Consider the following 21,465-nt stretch of genomic DNA (forward strand, 5'->3'; position numbering starts at 1 on the left):
TACTCAGTTTACCGATCTCAGAAGAATGGAAAGCTGAGTGAATCTTGAGCCGGCTACCTGAGTCCACTGGGATTAAACTCAGGCCCTGAGCAGAGTCTCTGAGTGCAGGACTGCAGTTTAACCATTGTGCCAGAGGGCTCCTTAGAGGACTTCCACAGAGAGAGGTCCCTGTTTTTTGGACCAGGGCTTCCAGTATCCCCATTTACATCTGGGGACTGAAAACACGTCTGCTTCCTTTCGAGCAAGGTGTGCACTTTCCACATACCACACTTATAAGTAGGTATGCCTTTCCAGGAAGGTCCAGGAGTAGAAATCTAATTGTGGCCTTTAAGGAGGAAATGGCCTTGTTAGAATAAATAAAATGAAATAAAAGAACACACCTGTATGCTTTCTTCGGTAGCAAGAACCTCTGCCACAGGGACCGACTGTATGAACTGCATGAAACCTGAACAGGTGGGAAACGGGGAGAGTCACACAATGGAGGATGCGACACTTAGAAGCAACCTACTGGTGGTGGTGGTGGTGGTGGGGGTTTCTTGAGGACAAAAGGGGAATCTGATCCACTTTTGGCTAAGGCTGCTTCACCAGAGTGAAAACAGCAGAGATGGGATGATTGGTTTATTTAACTTATATGCCGCCCGCTCTACACAAAAGTCTCTGGGCGGCTTACAACAATTAAAATAGGGTAAAAAAGATAAAACTACAATTAAAATATATACTCTTAAAAATTGCCATCAGGACCCACAGTTGATATTATTTCAGTTAAAAGCCTTCTGGAACAGGAAGGTTTTGACCTGGCGCCGAAATGTCATCAGTGTCGGCGCCAGACGAATCTCAGTAGGGAGGGCATTCCATAGTCTGGGGGCAGCTGCTGAAAAGTCGCTTTGTCTACAAGCTGTCCCTCTTACCTCCTTGAGGGACGGCTCTTTCAAAATGGCCCCCTGGCTAGATCTTAACTGCCGGGTAGGCTCATATGGAAGGAGGGGTCCTTCAGGTATCCAGGGCCCAAGCTGTTAGGGCTTTATACGTCAAAACAAGCACTTTGAATTGGGCCTGGTCAGCAACTGGTAGCCAATGTAACTTATACAGAGTCGGTTTGATATGTTCCCGGACGGCCACACCACTCACCAGCCACGCAGCTCGATTCTGGACCAGCTGCAGTTGCCAGATTTGTGCGTTTTGACTGGATATACCAGCTTTCCTTTCCCAGGTGGCTTTAAGTCCACAACTCTAGCCAAAAAAAATGCTTTTTCATAGTCTGTGTTCCGCTTTTCCTCAACTTGTCATGAAACCATGAGTATCGCTTTGCTTGCGCGGCAAATGAATGCCGTGGTCCTAGAGCTACTGGTCATCTTGCCATGTTCTTTCTTGCAGAGTGGAAGGCATATAAAATGTTTCCAGTCTGTCAGCCATTGTTTTGTTTTTCATATTTGTGGGCATATTCTTGTTAAAAAGTTCGAAAGATTTCATCCTCAGTAGGTGAACCAGATACTGTACTGTCTTCCCCCAACACCCCCCCCCCCAAATGCATTCAGTTAATATAATCGGAACATTTCAGAATAAAGACCCTGTAAAATACTGATGGTTCTCAGGAATGGAGGAAACATATCCTTACCGTGCTTTGTACTGGTAGCCAAGACCTTGTAAGGAGTCAACTTCAAATCCAGATTTTCCTTGCGCAAAAGCTGCACGTAAAACACAACAGTGAGTGGATGGCAAAGATAACAGTGCTGACTTAAAAACAGGAAATGCAAATCAGACAAATTAGAAACGACATGGCTTTCCTTACAGAGAATGGCTGCAATACAAGGGCATGGGAAAGCAAAAAATAAAAATAAAAAAAGGTATACTATTTTACTCAAGAAGGCCCTCGATAAGACATAGTCTTCAGATTTCTGGAATTTCCAGAAATTCCTCCACCCAAAAATCTGGAAGCGTTAGCCAAGTAATCAAAATCCTCACAGGAGTTTTCAGTTATACAAGGGTGAGGAATGAGGGCTCAGCCAGCCATTAAGTGCCTATGATGAAGAAATGGGTAAGAGCAGCTAAGCTCCATGGGAGCTGCAAGGGATTAAAGCAATGGTGGATTCTCTGCCCATGAGGCTCTGTACAAAAACTATCAGTACAGAAGCAATGTTAAGAAGACACAGAAGAATAGAAATCTTCAGTTTTTCACAAGTCCCTTCTTTAAAGAAGGTGGCTAATGTTTACGCCTTATGAACCTGACTCATCCACGAATGAAGTTCTCTTTAGACTTCTCTCTTTCTCCCCAATCAACAGTTACTGTTATGTGGTCTGAATTCTGACCTGTTTCTAACCTGTGTTCCTTTTCCTTTGTTGCTGTTACCCTTGAACTCCCCTCTCCCCCATGTTTCATTTACTTAATCCATCATCCTATGCAAGAAGCAACTGAAGACTCGTCTTTGCTTCAGTTCCACCATATGGATGTGTGCCTTTATGCATCTCCAAATCTTTTTCTGTGAATGTATGTGAAAAGGGGAGGGGAAGGGAATGGGATGGTGTGGTGAACCACCCAACCCACTTCCAGTGAATCACATAAACACAAACACACATGAGGACCCTAGCCAAAAAGTCAACTTGAGCTTTGCAGATGACTCTTTGGTTGGGGGTGGGTTCACTTGCAAGGTTGGAACTGAGCTAGTTCTTGAACCAGGTAGTGTATGTTGAGCTAGGGCTCACAATATGTGGGTTCTAATCCTGAGTCATGGAAACTTGCAGGGTGTGTCAGGATATTATGACCCATAATAGAGAATTTGCTCTTAGTACATGAAGCAAAGTTTATTAATAGGCTTACTAGTAGGCTTACTAATGCTCCTTACTCTTGAGAGTAGACCTTTGGTCTAGATGGGTGGGATAGAAATCCAATGAATGAATGAATGAATGAATGAATGAATGAATGAATGAATGAATACATACATACATACATACATACATACATACATACATACATAAATAAAATTGAACCAGGTGTGCAGCTACAGAGTCAGTGCATGAGGCTGATGCAATCCTTGAAATGTGTATGGGACATGATGTAACGTCTGGGAGAAGACATCAGGTGAGGTGTCCAGTGATTGGCTCTTCACACTATATAAGTGCTGCACACTGTGATAAAGTTGGAGTGTTGTGTTGGAGAGTTGCTGCGCAAAGTGTTGTTCATTTATTTTCTGAAACTGCATTATTGTGTCTGTTGACTGATGTCCATATTTACATTGTACATAGTCTGTAACAGCAAATTATACCGGCGGCTCTAAGGCAACCAGCCATTGTTTAAGCAAGAAATTGAGGTGCTTCTGGCACTCTTTTGACACCCATGCACACAGCGACCTATTTATAAAAGGTTGTGTTGATTGACAAAAATAGTCACCTTGTCCATGAGCGATATGATCTGGAGAATGAGTTGATCCTGACGCAAATCATCCCCATGTTTAAATATTACAGGGTATTTCCCACCATCTTCAGTCTTGAAGAACAACTGGGCTGGCATAAGGGCACTCTGGTTAGGGAAGAAAGAAAAGAGAAACTAGGCAACATATGGATAAAAAAGAAATTGGCATGGCATCTCTTTCAAGGAAAAATGGAATACAGAGATGAAGCTTCTGCAGTTGAGCATCCTCCCGTTCAGTCTATAGACAATGCCGTTTGACCAATATGAGTTGTCAGCTGGCTTAGATAAAAGACTTTTCTTCGCTGTCCACTTTAAACCCCCTTATCAATGTTTGGATGTGCCCGGCTTCTCACCCAACAATGGCCTCTGAACAATGACCACCAAGAAAATCACCTCCCAATGACTATTGAGCCACTTTTAACAACCACAGTAATGGGAAAATCACCAGGTTGGTGCCTTTTGCATCCATGTTGTGTTTCCCATTCTCCCACCTCACAGCTTCTGTTCTAAACTACTGAGACTGTATTCCATACATCTGAAGAAATGCAGCCCATTAAAAAGTGAATGAGGACTGAAGAATGTGTGTGTTTCCCCCCCCCCCCCCAAGGAGCACTGTGGCTCTTGGTTGCAAGCTATACAATTCTTCCTGCAGTTCCTCCCAACCAGTTAGCCACATATGACTGAACTACATCATCCAAAACCAGGAACAGCTGGCGTGATGAGTCAACATCAACATCAGAGAGCCCATGATTTGGAATTCCTGCTTTAAAGCAGATACTCACACGAGATCATTAGCCCAATGATCTAAGAATCAGAAGAGGTTGAAGAAGGATGAAAAGGAAGCAACACTCTATACTGTACACAGCTCACATTCCTAGTTACCTCTCACTGCCATTCAATTTATTCAAACCGAGGGCCATCTAAGAACTTAAAGCAATTAATTTACCTGTTAGAGCAGTACGACAACGGAACCAATTTCCTTAGCAAGCTCTGAGAAGGATGACAAAGGATGATCAAGGGACTTGAACCCAAGCCATATGGGGAAAGGATTAAAAGAACTGGGCACGTTTAGCCTGCAGAAAAGAAGACTGAGGGGAGATATGATAGCCCTTTTCAAAGACTTGAAAGGCAGTCCTACAGAGGAGGGGCAGGATCTGTTCTCGATCGTCCCAGAGTGCAGGACACGTAATGACAGGCTCAAGATACAGGAAACCAGATTTAGACTCAATACTATCAGGAAAAACGTCCTAACAGGGCAGTACAATAGTGGAACAATTGATCTTGGGAGTGGAGGCATTTAAAAGAAAATTGGACACCCATCTGTCAGATCTGTTTTGATTTGGACTCCTGCACTGAGCAGGCTGTTGGGACCCAATGGCCTTCCTACTCAATGATTCTATAATTCTATGAATGTTTAAGACCTCAGCCTCAATAGAGAAATCTATATGCCAGCTCAGAAGTCCTTGAGGTGGTGGTGGGTCTGCCCTGCCACTAGCACAGCTCGGTGGCAGAAAACTGGTTTAGTCCACCGAAGGTCGCAGGTTCAATTTAGAGCAACTTATGATAAGGACAGGAAAGAGTTCTACTTGAATCTGAGCCACTGTCCGCAGTGTAAAATAAGGGTCTGATTCATCACAAGGCAGTATCCTGGATGCTATATAGAACACAAGATTGATTTCTTTATCACCTCCCTCTCTTGAAGCGAAAAAAGAAGGGGGAAAAAACCCAACAACCCATAAACACAGGGAGGTCTTTCCAAACAGAGAGAATCCTAAAATAGGCATCTCAGGTTTTACGATAAGAGGAAACGTCTCCCTAAAGGCAGAGGATGGCCCTTGGTTAAGTGGATCACTCTACACATGCTTTTAACTGAAGCAGCCCTTGGAAGTCACTAAGCTTCCATTATCTGCCTCCGAGCCTCTCCATGCTACGTAAAAGGCCATGGCAAATTAGCTGAAACTGAAGAGAAGGAGGGAAAAAAAGCCTTAGTCATCTTCTAAACTTAAGAAATGCTAAATGAAGGATAATTTCAAAGCAATTAGCTCTCCACTCTAATTAGCCGAGGGAAGACGGCAATTCTATTTAAGGTGCCCTTTCCGAAAGGGCCTGATTTGTTTAGTTGGCAATTTGTCCCTCATGAAGAAGAAGAAAAAAAATCAATTCCTCCGCAAATAAATATATTTATCTGTTTTTTTACATCCGCCAGCCCTCCCTTGCTCTGCACCTCAGACAAACACAATAGCCGGGGGGGGGGGGGGTTGCTCATATGTTTAGCTGGCCATAAAATCTTTGAAGCAGGAAAGGTGCTGCTCTCACCTATGCCTCGGGCAATGCTAACAGGGAGGTGGCTGCACCCAAGCAGAGACTCTACTGAAGAAAAGTCTTATTCGAGTGCCTTGCACCCAGCTATTTCTAAACTTGGGAATGCAAGGATGGGATTGTTGGGTTTCTTGGACTATAAACCCCATAAATCTTCTACAGTATTGTTGAAATTCTATCTGACACATGCCTTATAAACACTTCAATTTGGCTCACCTGGGAGAACGGCCTTAGCAACCAGGCTGAGGCCTAGCTAGGCCTAGCTCTGTCTAGCTTCCTGTTCAGAAAAAAAAAAGCTTCCAATCTGCACTTGGACAAGAACAGGAAGCTTGGATGCAACTAGGCCTACCTCAGCCTCAAAGCTTTCGAGTCAAGGCCTTTCTCCCAGGTGAGCCGCATCTTGGTGTCTCATAAGGTGTCTCTGTTTATCGGAATGGAGAACTGTGGTATTTGTAGTTCAAAAATCCCATTCCCTATTACCCACATCCTCTTTACAGTATATCTAGGTCTGAGGGGTCAGGGGTTTGCCCCACCAGACAATGAAGGTCACAGACCCACAAAACAGCAGACAAAACACGATTAAACAGACCAGAATCCTGTTGGGGAATTAGAGGTGCATTAAGTTGTGAAATTCAGCTTGACAAATTGCTGCTGATGTCCCGTATAACTCATTAATTTTGTAAACCAAGCTGCTATTGTATAAATCACCAATGAGTATCTGGCTGATGAGAAAGATGCAACAGTGAGATATGCAGGAGACACAAGAAATAGGAGATTAGAACTGGCTGGAATCCAATAGTAAATCAGCATTAGAGCAAAGTCCCTGAATCAGTGGAACCTATAGAGGGGTTTACTTAACAAATCCCCACTAATTCACTGGCCTAACTCTAGTTGCGACTTACTATTGGATTTCAACCACTATTACAAAACAGACAGTGATGTTCGAGTTTTCCACCCCTCCCATTATACTGCTTCAGAAAGTAGGTAAACTATTCCTAAATCCTAAATCATCATCATTGTTGTGCTATCAAGCCAATTCTGACATGAGCACCCTTTTCAGGGTTTTCCAGATTGAGCATACTCCGGTTTATCATCCCCTTCTTCTGGGGTTGTCTTGGGACTGTGCAGCTGGCCCAAGGCCACACAGGCTGGATCTTCTCTTAAGAGGCACAGTGGGGAATCGAACTCCCAGCCTATGCCTCCTCAGCATCGACCTCAATCACTAAGCTATCCAGCCAGCTACAACCCCCCACAAATCTTGCAAAATATCAGAAATTACCTTTTTTTTTTTGTTTGTTTCTAAGCCTATCTGAACTTGCTTCCCCCCCACACACACACACACAGAGGTAGCTTATTAACAAGGGCTAGTAAGGCACTGCCCACCTCAGGCTCAAGAGAGTTCTGCTTAATCAGAGGATCTCTGTATGGGTGTGTGTATGTGTGTGTGTGTGTACCATGTGTGTCTGCCTTGGCCACTTCTGGTTGCAATGCCTTTCACCCCCACCATGCATGCCATCACGGGTGTACACCCCAGTTGTGAAGCACTTTCTTCCCCACCCACATTTTTAGACAAAGAGATTACAAGGGGGAAAAGAGGCTTTATCCCATAAACCCATCAATGGAGGAAAGTTTCAGGTGATTTCCATACGATTAAGGTACAGCATTTCAGGTTATTCACTGCAACAGACAACACAATTTACAAATGCCCTGGGACACCAGAACGATAAACCCAGCCATGCAAGATCAAAGCAATCCTGAACATTCTTCAGAGGCCAAAAGGACTCATCTGAGGTTATTGTAATTGGAGTGGATCATAAGAAGACGAGGCTCATGGGAAAAGACCATAATGCTGGGAAAGTTGAAGGCAGCAAGAAAAAACATGTATACAAGAGGGTTTGACTCATTAACGGAAGAAACCACAGCCTTGTGTTTGTAAGACCAGCTCAGAGCTCCTTGGAGGTGACTCATTCATAAAGTCACCATGACACAGAAGCAACGTGACAGCACACAGTAACAACAACACAATGAAAACATCATTCCAGACGTAAGCTCACTGGTTTGCTATCTGGCTGCGAAGCCAGAGGTTGGGACTTAGATTCCCCACTCTGACTCCTTGGAGAACAGCCAGCCTGGGTGGCCTTGGGCCAGCTGCACACCGTCCCAGGGCGCCCCCAGAAGAAAGGAAAGGTAAAGCACTTCTGTGTGTTCTCTACCTACAGAACCCTGGAAAGGGTCACCCTAAGTTGGAATCAACTTGATGGCATATGATTATTCACCCCATCTTCATTGCAAAATGCCTCCACGTTTCCACGGACTGTTCCCCGGACAAATCAGGTGAGACTCTCTCTCCCTTTCTCTCCGTATGTTTATACTTTTTTTGCTGCTTGTCATTCTAATCAAGATTGGGCTTATCCTTACGAAAAGCAATATGGGATGCAAGCCTAGGTCTTGTGCAAGTCAGGATGGTCTCCCACTTCCACAGGCCCTACCCACTGACCCTCCTAGCCCCGGCCCTTCTGGGACTTGACATCCAAAACACCTGGAGGTTACCCACTGCAATACAAGTGCTTCAGACAGCTACCGGCAAGCCTTATCTCAAGATGTTTGGCCTGATTTCATAGGCTAGCTTTCCCAGGCATGTTGTTGTGGTCACCCTCGACTTATGGCAACCCCATGAACCAGCAAACTCCAAAAGATCCTGTCCTTGACAGCCCTGCTCAGCTCTTGCAAACTCAACTCTAGGGTTTCCTTTAGGGAATCAGTCCATCTCACATTTGGTCCTCCTCCTTTTTCTGCTGCCTTCGACTTTTCCTAGCATTATTGTCTTTTCCAGAGAATCCTGCCTTCTCATGATGCGCTCAAAGTAGGATAGCCTCAGCGTCAACATTTTTTTACTCCAAAGATAGTTCAGGCTTGAGTTGCTCTAGGACCCACTTGTTCGCCTTTCTGATAGTCCAGGGCATCTGCAAAGCTCTCCTCCAGCACCACATTTCAAATGAATCCTTTTTCCAGTCAGTTTTCTTTACTATCCAGCTTTCACACCCAAGTGTGATGATTTGAAATACAGTGGTGCCTTGCTTAACGAGGAAATCGCTGTACTATTAGTTTTTTGCAATCGCTTTTGCGATTGCAAAACGATGGTTTAAATAGGTTTTTTGTTTAACGATGATTGGTTCCTTGCTTCGGGAACCAATTTTCACTTTACGACGATCAGCAAACAGCTGATCGTCGGGTTTCAAAATGGCTGCTGGCTGAAGAAAAAGGCCCCCCGCTGTTTTCTAGGATGGATTCCTCACTTTACAGGCCCTGAAAATGGCCACCACATGGAGGATCTTCGCTGGACGAGCAGGTATTCAGCCCACTGGAACGCATTGAACGGTTTTCAATGCATTTCAATGGGTTTTTTTATTTCGTTTGACAATGTTTTTGCTCTACAGCGATTTTGCTGGAACGAATTAACATTGTTAAGCAAGGCACCACTGTAAAACGGTGAGCAACAGCTAAAGTTGATACTTCAACCACATGGAAGTGGGTTTTGATTCATGGAAGCTTGCTCTGAGACAAGCCTAATGGATCTTAAAACACTCCAATGTGTTGCCATTGGGTTTTCTTGCTCCTTCCAGGTTTTTCATTCCCCCTTCCTCCCCCCCCTTTAATTCTACCATCTTACCTTGAATAGTGTTGCCTTCTCAGGGATTATTCCTCGGATTTTCACCTGAGGTTCCAAAGGCAGAGGGATGGGCTCAATCTCGGATAAATTCATCTTCTCGTTGTCTGCCAGGAGAGCTTGAAGCCTTTCATTCTAGAGGCGGAGCAGAGAGAAGAAAGCATCATCCATGAGGTGCAAATCACTTATTCACTTATTTCTTCATTGCATTTGTAGCCTGTCTTTTTCCCAGTGAAGAAATCCAAAACGATTCACAAAATCACACTAAAAATAAGAGCACAAATACATACACACACAAAGAAAATGATCAACATGAAAGTGAAAGGCAGCAGGACAAAGAGGAAAACCAAAGAGGAGAAGGAGTCACTTGACAGAGAAAACCTTGGCTTTGGTTGGTTAGGGAAACGAGTGTCGTTTTTATATCAGGGAAAAAAAACAATTTATTTTTAATTAATCAAAAAAAATATTTTACTCTCCCTTTCTCCTAAAACAAGGACCCAAGATGGCTTGCCTCGTTAAAAACATTGTATTAAAAACTAAACATAGTAAATTATTCAAATATGAAATAAGAATTAATAATGTTGTATTAAAAAATGTTAGGTAAAAGCATAACTAAAAACAGATTTATAAGTAACAAAATATAAAACAGCCCATTTATTATCACCTAGACAGTCAGTCACTTAAGAAAAGCCTCCCGGAAGAGAAAGGTCTTCACCTGTTTGCGGAAGGAGAGTAAAGATGAGACCAGGCTGGCCTCCAGTGGGAGGGAGTTCCAGAGTCTAGAGAGCACCCACAGAGAAGGCCCTCTCCCATATCCCCAAACAAACACACTTGTGAGGGTGGTGAGACTGAAGAGGAAGGCCTCTCCTGGTGATCTTAATGCCCAAGAAGGCTCATAAGAGGGAGATGTGGTCTTTTGAATAGCTTGGACCCAAGTTGTTTAGAGCTTTATAGGTTAAAACTAGCACAAGCCATTGAGGGCTTTATAGGTCAAAGCAACCACTTTGAATTGTGTCCGGAAACAGATCGGCAGCTGTAACAGAGGGGTTTATGTGATCCCTGTAAGCAGCCCTAGTCAGCCATCCAGTTGCTAAATTTTGCAAGTTTCCTGCTGCATTTTGCAAGTTTCCTGACGCTTTTCATTGGCAGCCCCAACACAGAGCGCATTACAGTAATCTAGGCGGGAAGTAACTAGGGCGGGTGTCGCTATGACCAGATCAGATCTCTCAAGAAACGGAAACAGTGGGCACGCTAGTTTTAAGAGAAGAGTGATGTAACCAGCTGCCGTTCACATAATACTGTATATGAAACGATATGGCCGGGATCTTTCTTCCATCTTCTCTCTCTAGCAAAGCAGCTGGGCATGAGCTACGGAGGGGAAGGGAGGAGAACAGAGGGAAGCTACAGGCCGTTTTGGGGAGTTATAAGACATTTAGGTGCCAATCATACACAAGGAAGTCACACTAGAAGTCCTGGAAAGAAGGACCGCTGAATGCATGGGGGTTCCATGCGAGCCAACATGTACAGGATCTCATTCTTAGTGAAACATCTTTTTTAAAAAAAGTTTTTGATGTCCCAGCAGCCACAGCTGTGTAGGGCAGAGGGGAGTCGTGTGTGGTCCACGGACACTCCGTGAGTGATACCACCTCAAAAAAATAAAAATAAAAAGTGTTTCCCTTCCCCTTGTATTTTTGCATCAAAGCTATAAATGAATGGGAGCTCCCTGATGGTCTGAGAGATAGCCAGAAGACACTGCTCAACCACTGGTATGAAAGGAAGACTCTCTGCCTTGCTCTAGAATAGAATTGCCATTCCCGGAAGCTACCAGGAAGGGCAATCCATGATTTTTGAATTTTCCGGAGGGGGGGGAGGAAGGGCCCATAAAACAGGTTTGGAGGAGCACATGGTCTCATTCTCACTGTATACAGAAGCTGTGTATGTTCCAGTTGTCTTCTTGACATGGGGGGGAGAGTATAACTAGCGATGGGGAGGAATATTAATAAGGATCATTTTTTTCTGTGAAAATAGCTGATTTGTTAAATATTCGCCCCCTTCATATTCGTGGGTTCCAGAGACACCTCACGAATACGAAGGGAGAAATATTTACCCGTTTTTATTTTTCCTTCATATTAAAAAAAACCCTGCCTATCCAGGCTGCTCTTTGCAAAGATGGCGGCTGCAGCTTCCCTACCCTAAACGAAGCCGCGGCTGCCATCTTTGCAAAGGGCAGCCGGTCTGCCTTTTTACATGCCACGGCTGAGAGGCCAGATGGAGACCTCGGCAGCAGTGATTAAGGTAAGGGGGTGTCGGTGAGCGTGGGGGAGACTAAGGAAGGGAGAGAAAGAGGGTGGGGGTAGGCGGGTGGCTGGCTGAGTTTAGGGTGCCAATCAGCTGATCGGCGGCCAGTAGGAAGAATGGTTGTGTGTTTTGGGGTTTTTTTAATAGGAAGAGAGTGTCAGCAGGGGAGTGTAGTGGAGGGGGGCAGTGACGGCACAGTAGCAGGGCATTGACAGCAGGTGTTTTTTTTAATAACCCTCCCACACATCGACAAATAACTTCATTATTCGTCGCTTCATGGGGGCCACTTCGTCAACTTTTGATGACTCACGAAGCGGGAGGACTCGCTCAAATGGTGAGTTGTCCCCGTCTCTAATTATAACACCAGCCCAGCATCCTTTCGATGAGCACGGATGCCTCCGCCGGCTCTGTTCTGTGCCAATCACACCGCTGCGGAAGTGAGCCTACCTTCTAAACTCCCTTCCTGATCAGGCCAAACGGATGTCACTGAACCAAATTCTCCTCATCATGTACCTTCAATTCAATTCTGAGGCGGTTTGCTTTGAATTTTTTTGTTTGTTTTTTGTTTTGTTTTTTAGTATCACTCGCATGTACCATTTCTCAGAGCGGCACTGGTTCGATCCTTCTTAGTATCTGTGTTCTTATGGTTTTAGCTTTCAACATTGTCTTTTAACAATGTCAGCCGTCTTGGGACAAAGGCCAGCTTAAAACAAACAAACAAGCATTTCGTTTTTCTGCGTGCAGCTTGTCCCAAGGCCCCCACAGGCTGGCTCTTCCCCTGAGAAGACACAACAGGAATCCGACTCCTCACCGCTCTGCAGCCAGCTAACCTAACTCACTGAGCTATTCATCCAGCTATTCAAGGAACCTGGGGGCAAAACAGCATCTCTATCAGGCCTCCCTTGTATCTCCAGACTCTGAGAACTGGATCAGAACAGATGGATTGAGCACCGTGTCCTCCATCTGCCAACTCCACAGCCGATCATCACAGGGCACGCTCAGCAAACCAAGAATACTCTTGTACCTACGAAGGTAACTACGAAAGGAGAAGGGACAGAGAGCGACGTGCGCGTCTAATTCTGCATCTTACTTTTTTCTTCCGATTGCCGCTTTCACGCTGCACCGCTTTCATGAGATGGACCAGCCGATCCACGAACGTCTGTTGGGCAGCCAGCAAAGAGCGCATCACTCTGACAGACTTATCACCCTGGGTAAATTGGAAAGAAAAAAAGCAAAATTACTTCTTGCTGCTTTAATTATTCTGCCTCCAGGAGATGGGCAGTAATCCTTCTCAAAGGGCAATAAACACTGGCAACTCACTCAAAAGAAATGCTTCTTGTCTTGGCCCCCGCGCTCTGTGACGGCCTCCAGAAAGTGGAACCAAAGTTCCTTCCAGCAGGTAATTAGTTACCCACTTTCAGCATTTTTATAGCCATGCAAACAATAATCGTTCTGGAGTGTTGAAACTCGTCAGAAAAGTTATTAGAAGGATGAGGGGGAAGCCCAGTACCCCGGAGTGTGGGAGCCATCACCCTTCCTCAGAATTATGTAAAAACACAGGGGGGCCATCATCCACATGAGGGAGAAGACCTCCGAACTGAGCCTTTAAAAATCATGTGTGTGGTCTTATCATGGTTTCGGTCTTATCAGGAGACACTGAATTATGATTTCCTGTTACTTGAGTTCATATCTTTGTGCTCTGTAGGGATCCTTGGCTTTCTCTGGGGCGGCAAAACAAATTTTGTGAAAGAAGAACCTCTAGATCCAGCCAAAGCGAAAGCAGCCTAGAATTATAGCCTCATAAAGCCATGTTTGTATGAAAAATAATCCCAGAATAGCCATTTTTACAGCCAGCCTCAAAACAGTTTTGGAAAGTTTAGGAATCTGGTCTCTTGACAGATGGTGGTCCAATTTTCTCTTGAATGCCTCTCCCTCACAAAGGAGCAATGAACCCAGAAGCAATCCGCCCTCCGCCCCATAGACGTTCTGCACCTTGGACTAGGGATGTGACTTCCATGGTCTTTTTTTAACATTCATTCATTCTTTCATTCATTCATTCATTGGTGCCTTGGTCTTGGCAAAAAAAGGTGAGAAATAAAATCCCATTCCCCCATTTCTCCTTGAAACCAGATTTCTCTTCACAGGATTTTATATATATATATATACATACACACACACTACACAGAACTGAATGATATCATATTAGAATAATGGAGTTGGAAAGGGTCTATAAGGCCATCCAGACCAAAATCAAAGCAGATCTGACAGACGGTTGCCAGTTTTCTCTTGAAGGCCTCCAGCATTGGAGTGCTCACCACCTTCCCCTGAGGTAAATGGTTCCGTTGTCATACTGCTCTAACAGTTAAGAAGTTTTCCCTGATATCCAGCCGAAATTAGGCTTCTTGTAACTTGAGCCCATGATTACATGTCCTGCAATCTGGGGCGTTCCAAAACAAATCCTGCCCCAAATCCGTACTTTTCAAGACTTTGAAAAGTCCTCTCCCATTATCTCCCCTCAGTCTTCTTTTCTCAAGGCTAAACCTGCCCAGTTATTTCCCCCACAGGGCTTGGGTTCCAGTACGAGGATCATCCTTGTTGCCTCTGAAGGCGCTCCAGTTTGTTGCTACCCTTCTTAACGGTTAGAACAGTATGACAAGGATTATGATTCCTAGACAAAATGGCATCAGTCACGTCCAGGATTCTATGGAAAGGGGACAGAGCAGTGCAAAATTGAGGACTGAAAATAACGGCATGAACAAATGAGGATAATGAGGCTGGGATATCATTTTCTCAAGAAACTCAAAAATCTTGTTGGTGCAAAAGAAAGAGTCAGCAAGATGTCACCTCCCCCTTGTGAGACTTGGAAAAATCACCAAGAGGAAGACATTTTTCTATCATTTTTCTTATGGGTTTTTATGTCCAGAACCCAAGTAGGTGGTCCTTAGCCAAGTTTAAGCCTTTGACAAAACAAAAATCTTCACCTTCAACAGAGCTTGACTAAATCTCCGCATGACGTTCAGGTACATCTCGTGAGTCCTCGGGTCTCTCTGCTGCGTGTCTTGGTCTTCACATTCCACAATCACGTACCTTTCCACAAAACAGAAGAAGAAACCAAAGCTTGAGACGGCTAGCGGATAAAACAATGCACAGAACTTAAAACTCATAAAAAAATAATACAATGATTAAAAAAAGAAAAAAATCTGCAAATAATCGCTTTCAACGTTTGCAACAGTGGGATAAAACAGAGCAGATCCTAAAATAATATGGTATGTGGGACCTCTTTGGATGCTGGCCGGCATCCTATTGGTTTCCATGTACAGTTTGTGTAAATTGCCACGGTAACTGATAAAGATGCCAGAGTGCATTTCAGTGGCACAACAGATATGTGACTGGCCACACAACTAAGACACACCCAAGTGTGTGTGTGTGTGTGTTTTGGTGGGTTTGTTGACTTTATATACTGTCCCATTATTGCAATGCACTATCCTGCACGGTTTGCAATGTCAAGCAAAAGAAAAACACGTTCAAGTGTTATAGGAATCAATAAAACAGTCAACCAATGAGACACAGCATCACTCCCAAGAGGCGTAATTTCAAATAAAAGGCAGAGGAAGAGGCTAAAGAATCAACCAGCGTTGCATGGAAAGATCTCTTGTAAAAGCAGCATTTTCAGTAGCCTTCTAAACATTAGGAGGGGAGGAACCAGGCGCAGGAGCTGATTCCAAAGTCTTGGTGCCCCAGCAAAGGCGGCCATGAAATCATCTCATGGATGATCTTTGTGGCCTCCTTCAGAGTGGCAACCCAGAGGAGCACAGCCTAGGAGGATCTGGTGGTCCCCAGCCAATTCATTGATCACAAGTTCCACATATCTTATGCCAACACTGCATACTTTCCCACACCAACCAACCTGCCCTGAGGGAGAGGCCTTTCTCTCGATCCTGGCACATTCAGAAGAACGTTCGGTGAGGACCCAAGGGAGGGCCTCCTCAGGGGCCACTCCTGGACTACGAAACACCCTCCTCAAGGATACACACCCTTTGCCGTTCTTCTACTGGCACACAGAGAGAAAGGCAGAAGAGGAACCCAATCGATAAACAGATTGCTCACAATGCAGCAGGAAAGCACCGTAAGCCGATGAGAATGCATTCAACACGAGCGTATGCCTAGCTCTCGCTTCCTGGTATAGATAGTTCTCGCAACAAACCAGGACTGAGATATCAGAAGCATTGTGTTAAATTTCATGATGCTCATGACAATAGGTCCAGAACCATCCCCTACCAAGATGAATTTTAAAAATAAAGAATACTCCAGCTGGATTGCTTCATATCACTAAATGACAGGCAGGTTTCTTGTAAAGCCACTGGCTCTTAATGTATCATTCAAGACCAACCTATCCAAGATGTAGAGCTACAATGGGAGTAACTGATTGACAGAATGAGGATGTGTTGTCAAGTTGATTACAGTGTACGGCAACTCTTTCTAGGGTACACTGCCCTGGATCTATTGACCCCCCACTGTGAGACACATGGCATGTGCAAGAAGTAAGAAGCACTCTTGACAATTTCTGGCAAAATTCTTCACCCGTTATTCATGCTAGGTACACTCTGGATCAAAGCCATATATAAGACACAAGTACCTATTTAGACATGGGGCCAAATAAAAAAACGGATTGCGATATTCGTAACAAATTGCTGATTCACTAAATATTCATCCCTTCTTATTTGTCAGTGCCAGAGACCCAAACAAATATGAAGGGGCAAATACTGCCCCATTTTGGGCCATATTGCTAGCCTTCCCTCTCTTCCTATGGCCTTCCCGTTTTGCCTATGGGCTTGTCAATCAACTGATCGGCAGGATGACAGGCAGGCGGCCACCCCCACAGCCTAACCCCCGGCCCCATCCTCTCCCTACCTTAGCCGCCAACACCATCCACCACCGTCCGGTGTCACCGTCATCTACTGCCACCTGTTGTGGCCACCATCCGTCGCTGCCCACTGTGGTGGCCTCTGCAGCCACAGCCTGCCTTAAGGGACACTGGCTGCCCTTTGCAAAGATGGCAACTGCGGCTTCTTTTAGGGACTTTGTGGCTTCTTTTTAGGGACTTTGACAGACCACGAAGCAGGATGACTCACCAAAATGGCAATTCGTCCCCCACCTCTAATCTTAATACATAAGGACCCTGTTTCTGTCTACCCCATGCCTTGGTGGGGGTGGTGAGGCCAATCACCCATGCATTTTAGGAACCCATCAACATTCTTCTCCTCTCTGAAAAGGGGGCGGAATGGCTCTGTCTCAGCAATCGTGTCCCAAGTACCTATGAAGGATTACTCTATTCCTTCCCCTCTACCTCTCAATTTTTTCACAATTTCTAACTCCTACCGAAGCGGGTCAACAAACGTGAAGATTTACAGCTCCATTTGCTGGCACTGTAGTTCTGGCATCTAGATTTTGGCACTGGGAAATGGGGGGGAAAAGATGTCTGGAAGAAGGAGGTGAGAAGGGGCTAGCGATAAATTGGCCATTTTTGCCAAGGGCAAAAAAAAAGAAGTTCCAAGGAGATTAGAAAGCCATGGAAAGGGACTGCTTGTGGACATTTTTCATGGTAGAATAATGGGTTAGGTCTGACCTGAAATGTCCATCTCTAATTCACTTCTTCAAGGAAGAACAAAGGAGAAAGAAAGAAACCGGCTCCGACAGAGGGGCTTCATAATGAAGAGGTTGCATGGATATTTTGCAAATGAACAATCGGACAGCAACTGGTGCTGAACTGTGTTATTTCCGTAGGTGAACAAATTTGGAGTTTGTTACACAATGGCAAGACTGGATTTGAATGATCAGCCACAACAACAGACCCTGTGCCCCCTCCAGCAGTACTGTGGTCTCTCCCTCCATTTCTCAACCTGTGAGTTGTATGATATTTCTTCTTAGCGTTTGCTGCTTCTAAATTGCGGCAACGACAGACTCAGATGGCGAACGTCAAAGCTGGCCCCCATTCTCCGTTGTGTGGCTCAGCCAGAAAGGTGCCGACAAGGGGAAAGAGGATGGAGGAGCCATTATTCAGGCACGGGGGTAACAACGTCATCTCCATACGTACCAATATAAATAGTTAGCCAGTGTGGAATTCTTGCAGGCCCGAGAGATCAAGAAGGTACAAAGGTCTTGCTGAAATTAAATGGGGAAGCAAATGTTAGGAACTCTGGCAAAATAGCTCTATTTGCCTCCAGAACAACAGCAACAACAAAATATTCTGATGTCAAGTGGGATAATGGACTCCTCCCCCCCCCTTCTCTGCTGTGGCACCTTGGCCATCAAATGCCCTCCCTTTGCAGGGATCCGTCTGGATCCATTGTTGGTTTTGCTTTGGTGCTGAGATAGAACACAGCTCTTCAACAAGCCTGTTGGGGTCCCAGTGATCCTACTCGGATTGGGGTGTGCATTTCTTTTTTTAAGTAAACACATTGGCTGCCATCCTGTTCAAGTTGGCCTAACTAATATAAAGCAATGATTGCAACCCTTACAACCACGGCACCAGTGCTCCCAATCCATCGTACTTCACGTCCCAGTTGTGTGTTTTGTGTCACAGGTGCGGAACGGATCGTGCCCCACTGCACGGCTCGCAACGTGGCCGTGTCATCCGTAGCACAGTTCATTTCACAATGGTTGCGAACCATGCGTGCGGAAGGGTTCCGTATCTATGACTTCTGCCCTGATGTATTTTTTTCCTATTGCTTCCACAGCTTCACATGACACACAAAGAGATCCAACAGGGTCTCGGCCACTGTGTGCTGTCATAAATGGATTTAAATGGTTCAGGCCGCTTTTACACTGTAGAGAGCAGCATGAAATGTCAATTGGACCAGTTTGTTTCCGTTTGTTTTGTGGCTGAACAAGTGTTTGGCACTTCCAAACTTGTTCGGTGGCTAAATGAATTTGCACGAACCGTCAAGCTGGCGGTTCGTGCCCATCTGGCCTTTTAATTTGTTCAGGGTCATTTTCCTGTCCGGGTCACAACAATCGCGGTATAAATATTTCGTGGCCATGCCATTCTTAGGGTTTGTTACACTGGAGAAAGGAACAGCTCGGAGTAATATCACATGCATTCTGGGCTTCAAGAAAAGGAATTCCAAGAACCCTAAAGAAATGTGTTCATTGTGTGTCATTAAACTGCATCTGACTTACACAGACCCTAATAGGAGTTTTCAAGATCTGAGAGATATTTAAGGGGCACCCTCAGATGGTTTTCCATGGCAGTGTGGGAATTCAAACCAAGGTTCTCTCTTGAGTCTTTAGTCTTTCACTCGATCCACTAAATCACACGGACTCTCAAGGACGTACTGGGTCAGAAACACTCAAAGAGAAGGGAGTCCGCGATCAATGAGAGTTTCTTAAGGATAAGATACCGAGAGCATGACCACAAGCATTTCTGATGAGAAATAAACATGGTAAGACAGGGTTCAGCCTGGCTCTAAAGTCCTAAATGGCTTGGATCCAAGTTCTCTCAAGGACCACGAGGTAGAGTGTTAAGATCATCGGGACAGGCCCTTCTCTCCGTCCCACCACTTTCACAGCCATGCTTGGTGGGGGACACAGGAGAGGGCCTTCTCTGCAGCTGCTCCCAGACTTTGGAACTCCCTCCCACTGGAGGCCAGGTTGGCCCCATCTTAGCTGTCCTTCCACAAACAAATTCTTCTCATCAGGCAGGATTTCCCTGAGTGACTGCCTGACCCATGCCACGGATGACTGTCTGATGGCTAGAGATCTGCCAGCAGCTCCCCCCATGAGTACCTTGAGGTCAGAACTCAACTGAGAACTCGTCCAGCCCCAAACCTCCCTCCTCTTCACCTCAGCACTGACTTCCAAAGTGTTACCCTCACCTCGAGATTCTCACTGTCGGCAGACTCTCCTTTGGCCTTCGCTGAAGACGGTGGGGAGGATATAAGGGGCAATGGGCTCGTGATGATCTGGGAGCTGGGGAAGCAACGGAGTAGAGAGGAAGAGTTTTAGACGATTCATTCAGTCATTCACGGCTCTCACCTACAAAGCTGCTTTGTCTTGGGTGACGTTGGTGGATAAATGAGTGTCGAATTGTTCAGACTTTTGCCTGATCTTATGTTCTGTCAAAAATCACACCCTTCTTGTGTTCTGTCAAAAATCCAGGGACCCTCGGGTTTTCCTGCTCACTCTCTTATACTCGCATCAATGCCAGATTTTTTTCCTCCATCTTGCTTGACCTAGCACAATTCACACCACCTTGTATACCACGAAGAGGAAATCCCTTCAATTTCACAGGTGCTCCCGAGCACTGCATTCCACGGGTGGACAGGCCAAGAATTCCAACATATTTCCCTTTTAAGCTCTTACTGCCGGTAACTAAGCCGTAAAAGAGGCATATTTTTTAAAGCCGTTTAGAACTAGGGAACCTTTACAACATCTGGGAAAACCACTAAAGATTGGTACCATGGGGAAAGGGGGGGAGGTTTTCTGGAAACCCCAGAGGGCCCCCCTTAAGGAGGGCGGAAGGTTTCCTGACTCCCCAAAACACAAGGGCTAGACCCCCTGAACTCTACCTGCAAAACTACAGGAGTTTTTGCTGCATCCCGTTTAGCCACCCCCTCTCCTCTACCTGTCTATTTCTGCCACATTCATGCCAGAGGCAGCCATGCTCTCCGACATGGCGCCCTGACTGTCCTTCTTGGTGGGCTCCAAGCCATTCTTGATGTCATCAAAGTTTTCGTACTTCAGTGCTTGAACTAGCTGCAGCAGGTACATCAGTAGATCCTGAATGGCAAAAAATAGGAAGGGGTGAAAAGGAGAGTCCGCAGTCAGATCATCTCCCAGGATCTCCGCTTTGATACAAGCCCACCTATGTCAAAAGCCAGACAAGAGATGGAAACAGGAAACAGGTGATAGTGGACGGAAATGGGGAGCAAATTAAAAGGTGAATAGTGCCCATGGGTCTATGTTAAAGGGAGGAACCTCAGGCAGTGAGGGTGGTCGTGAAGAACATACAAGGGTTTCGCTGCAGGATCTACTCGTCTGTTCTCAGTGTCTAACATTAAAGGGCAGCAAACTGGCTGTTTTTTTTAAAAAAAATTGTTATTACTGCAATTTAATTCCAGGAAATGGGGATGGTGGAGGTTTTGTGGGATGGCCTGCCTCACATGATAAGGCACTTGTTGTGTGTCTCAATGGTAGGATGACAATGATGATGATGATCATCATCTCAGAACTGCAGAGCTAGGGATGGTAGACATCATTTACTGCTTCGCCTCTGGCAGCAAAATATCTTAGAGCAGCCCCATGCCGGTAAGCAAAGCAGGGAGCACAACACTCAGAAGCCTTCAGGCCACAGAAGGTATGCCCCTGTGCCCCTCATTTAAAAAGACTGACCATTAAAAATCAGTGATTATTTTTTTAAAAAATAAACATCACAACATCTAATCTCGGGTAGTTTTTTTTCCCTCAAAGTCACTCTGTGCAGAGCTTAATGGGCAGAGGCTACCAGACCCATAACCCCTTGCAGCTCCCATGAAATTTAGTCCTGCCGCCTATTTCCCAGTCATCTCCACAGGACAAAAAGGCTGCAGGCGTCTGAAATCACCACCTCTAAGAATTTAAAAACACCTGCCAGGAATTTAATTTTTTGGAATTAAAGCCCCTTGAATTCTAGCTAGGGGAATTCCTTCAAGCTTCTGGGGGACTGCAGTCCAGAAATTCTGGATCTTTTTTAATTTGACCTGGATTTAATTTTTATTCTTAAATTCCTTTTTTTAAA

General features: G+C 45.1%; 1 protein-coding gene across 2 annotated transcripts in view; it reads right to left on the reverse strand.

Moving 5' to 3' along the window:
• Positions 1-21,465, reverse strand: part of PIK3C3 (phosphatidylinositol 3-kinase catalytic subunit type 3) — a 110,839-nt gene that overhangs the window by 61,701 nt on the left and 27,673 nt on the right. For both annotated transcript variants that reach the window (XM_072992987.2, XM_072992986.2), the window contains 9 exons: positions 20,314-20,468; positions 19,565-19,658; positions 17,785-17,852; positions 14,672-14,777; positions 12,781-12,897; positions 9,396-9,527; positions 3,386-3,514; positions 1,616-1,685; positions 381-445 (listed from right to left, as the gene is read on the reverse strand). In XM_072992987.2, the coding sequence (XP_072849088.2) occupies positions 381-445; positions 1,616-1,685; positions 3,386-3,514; positions 9,396-9,527; positions 12,781-12,897; positions 14,672-14,777; positions 17,785-17,852; positions 19,565-19,658; positions 20,314-20,468 (936 nt within the window). The remainder of the gene's footprint in view (positions 1-380; positions 446-1,615; positions 1,686-3,385; positions 3,515-9,395; positions 9,528-12,780; positions 12,898-14,671; positions 14,778-17,784; positions 17,853-19,564; positions 19,659-20,313; positions 20,469-21,465) is intronic.

This window comes from Pogona vitticeps, chromosome 2 (genome assembly GCF_051106095.1).
Source record: "Pogona vitticeps strain Pit_001003342236 chromosome 2, PviZW2.1, whole genome shotgun sequence".
Taxonomy (NCBI): Eukaryota; Metazoa; Chordata; class Lepidosauria; order Squamata; family Agamidae; genus Pogona; species Pogona vitticeps.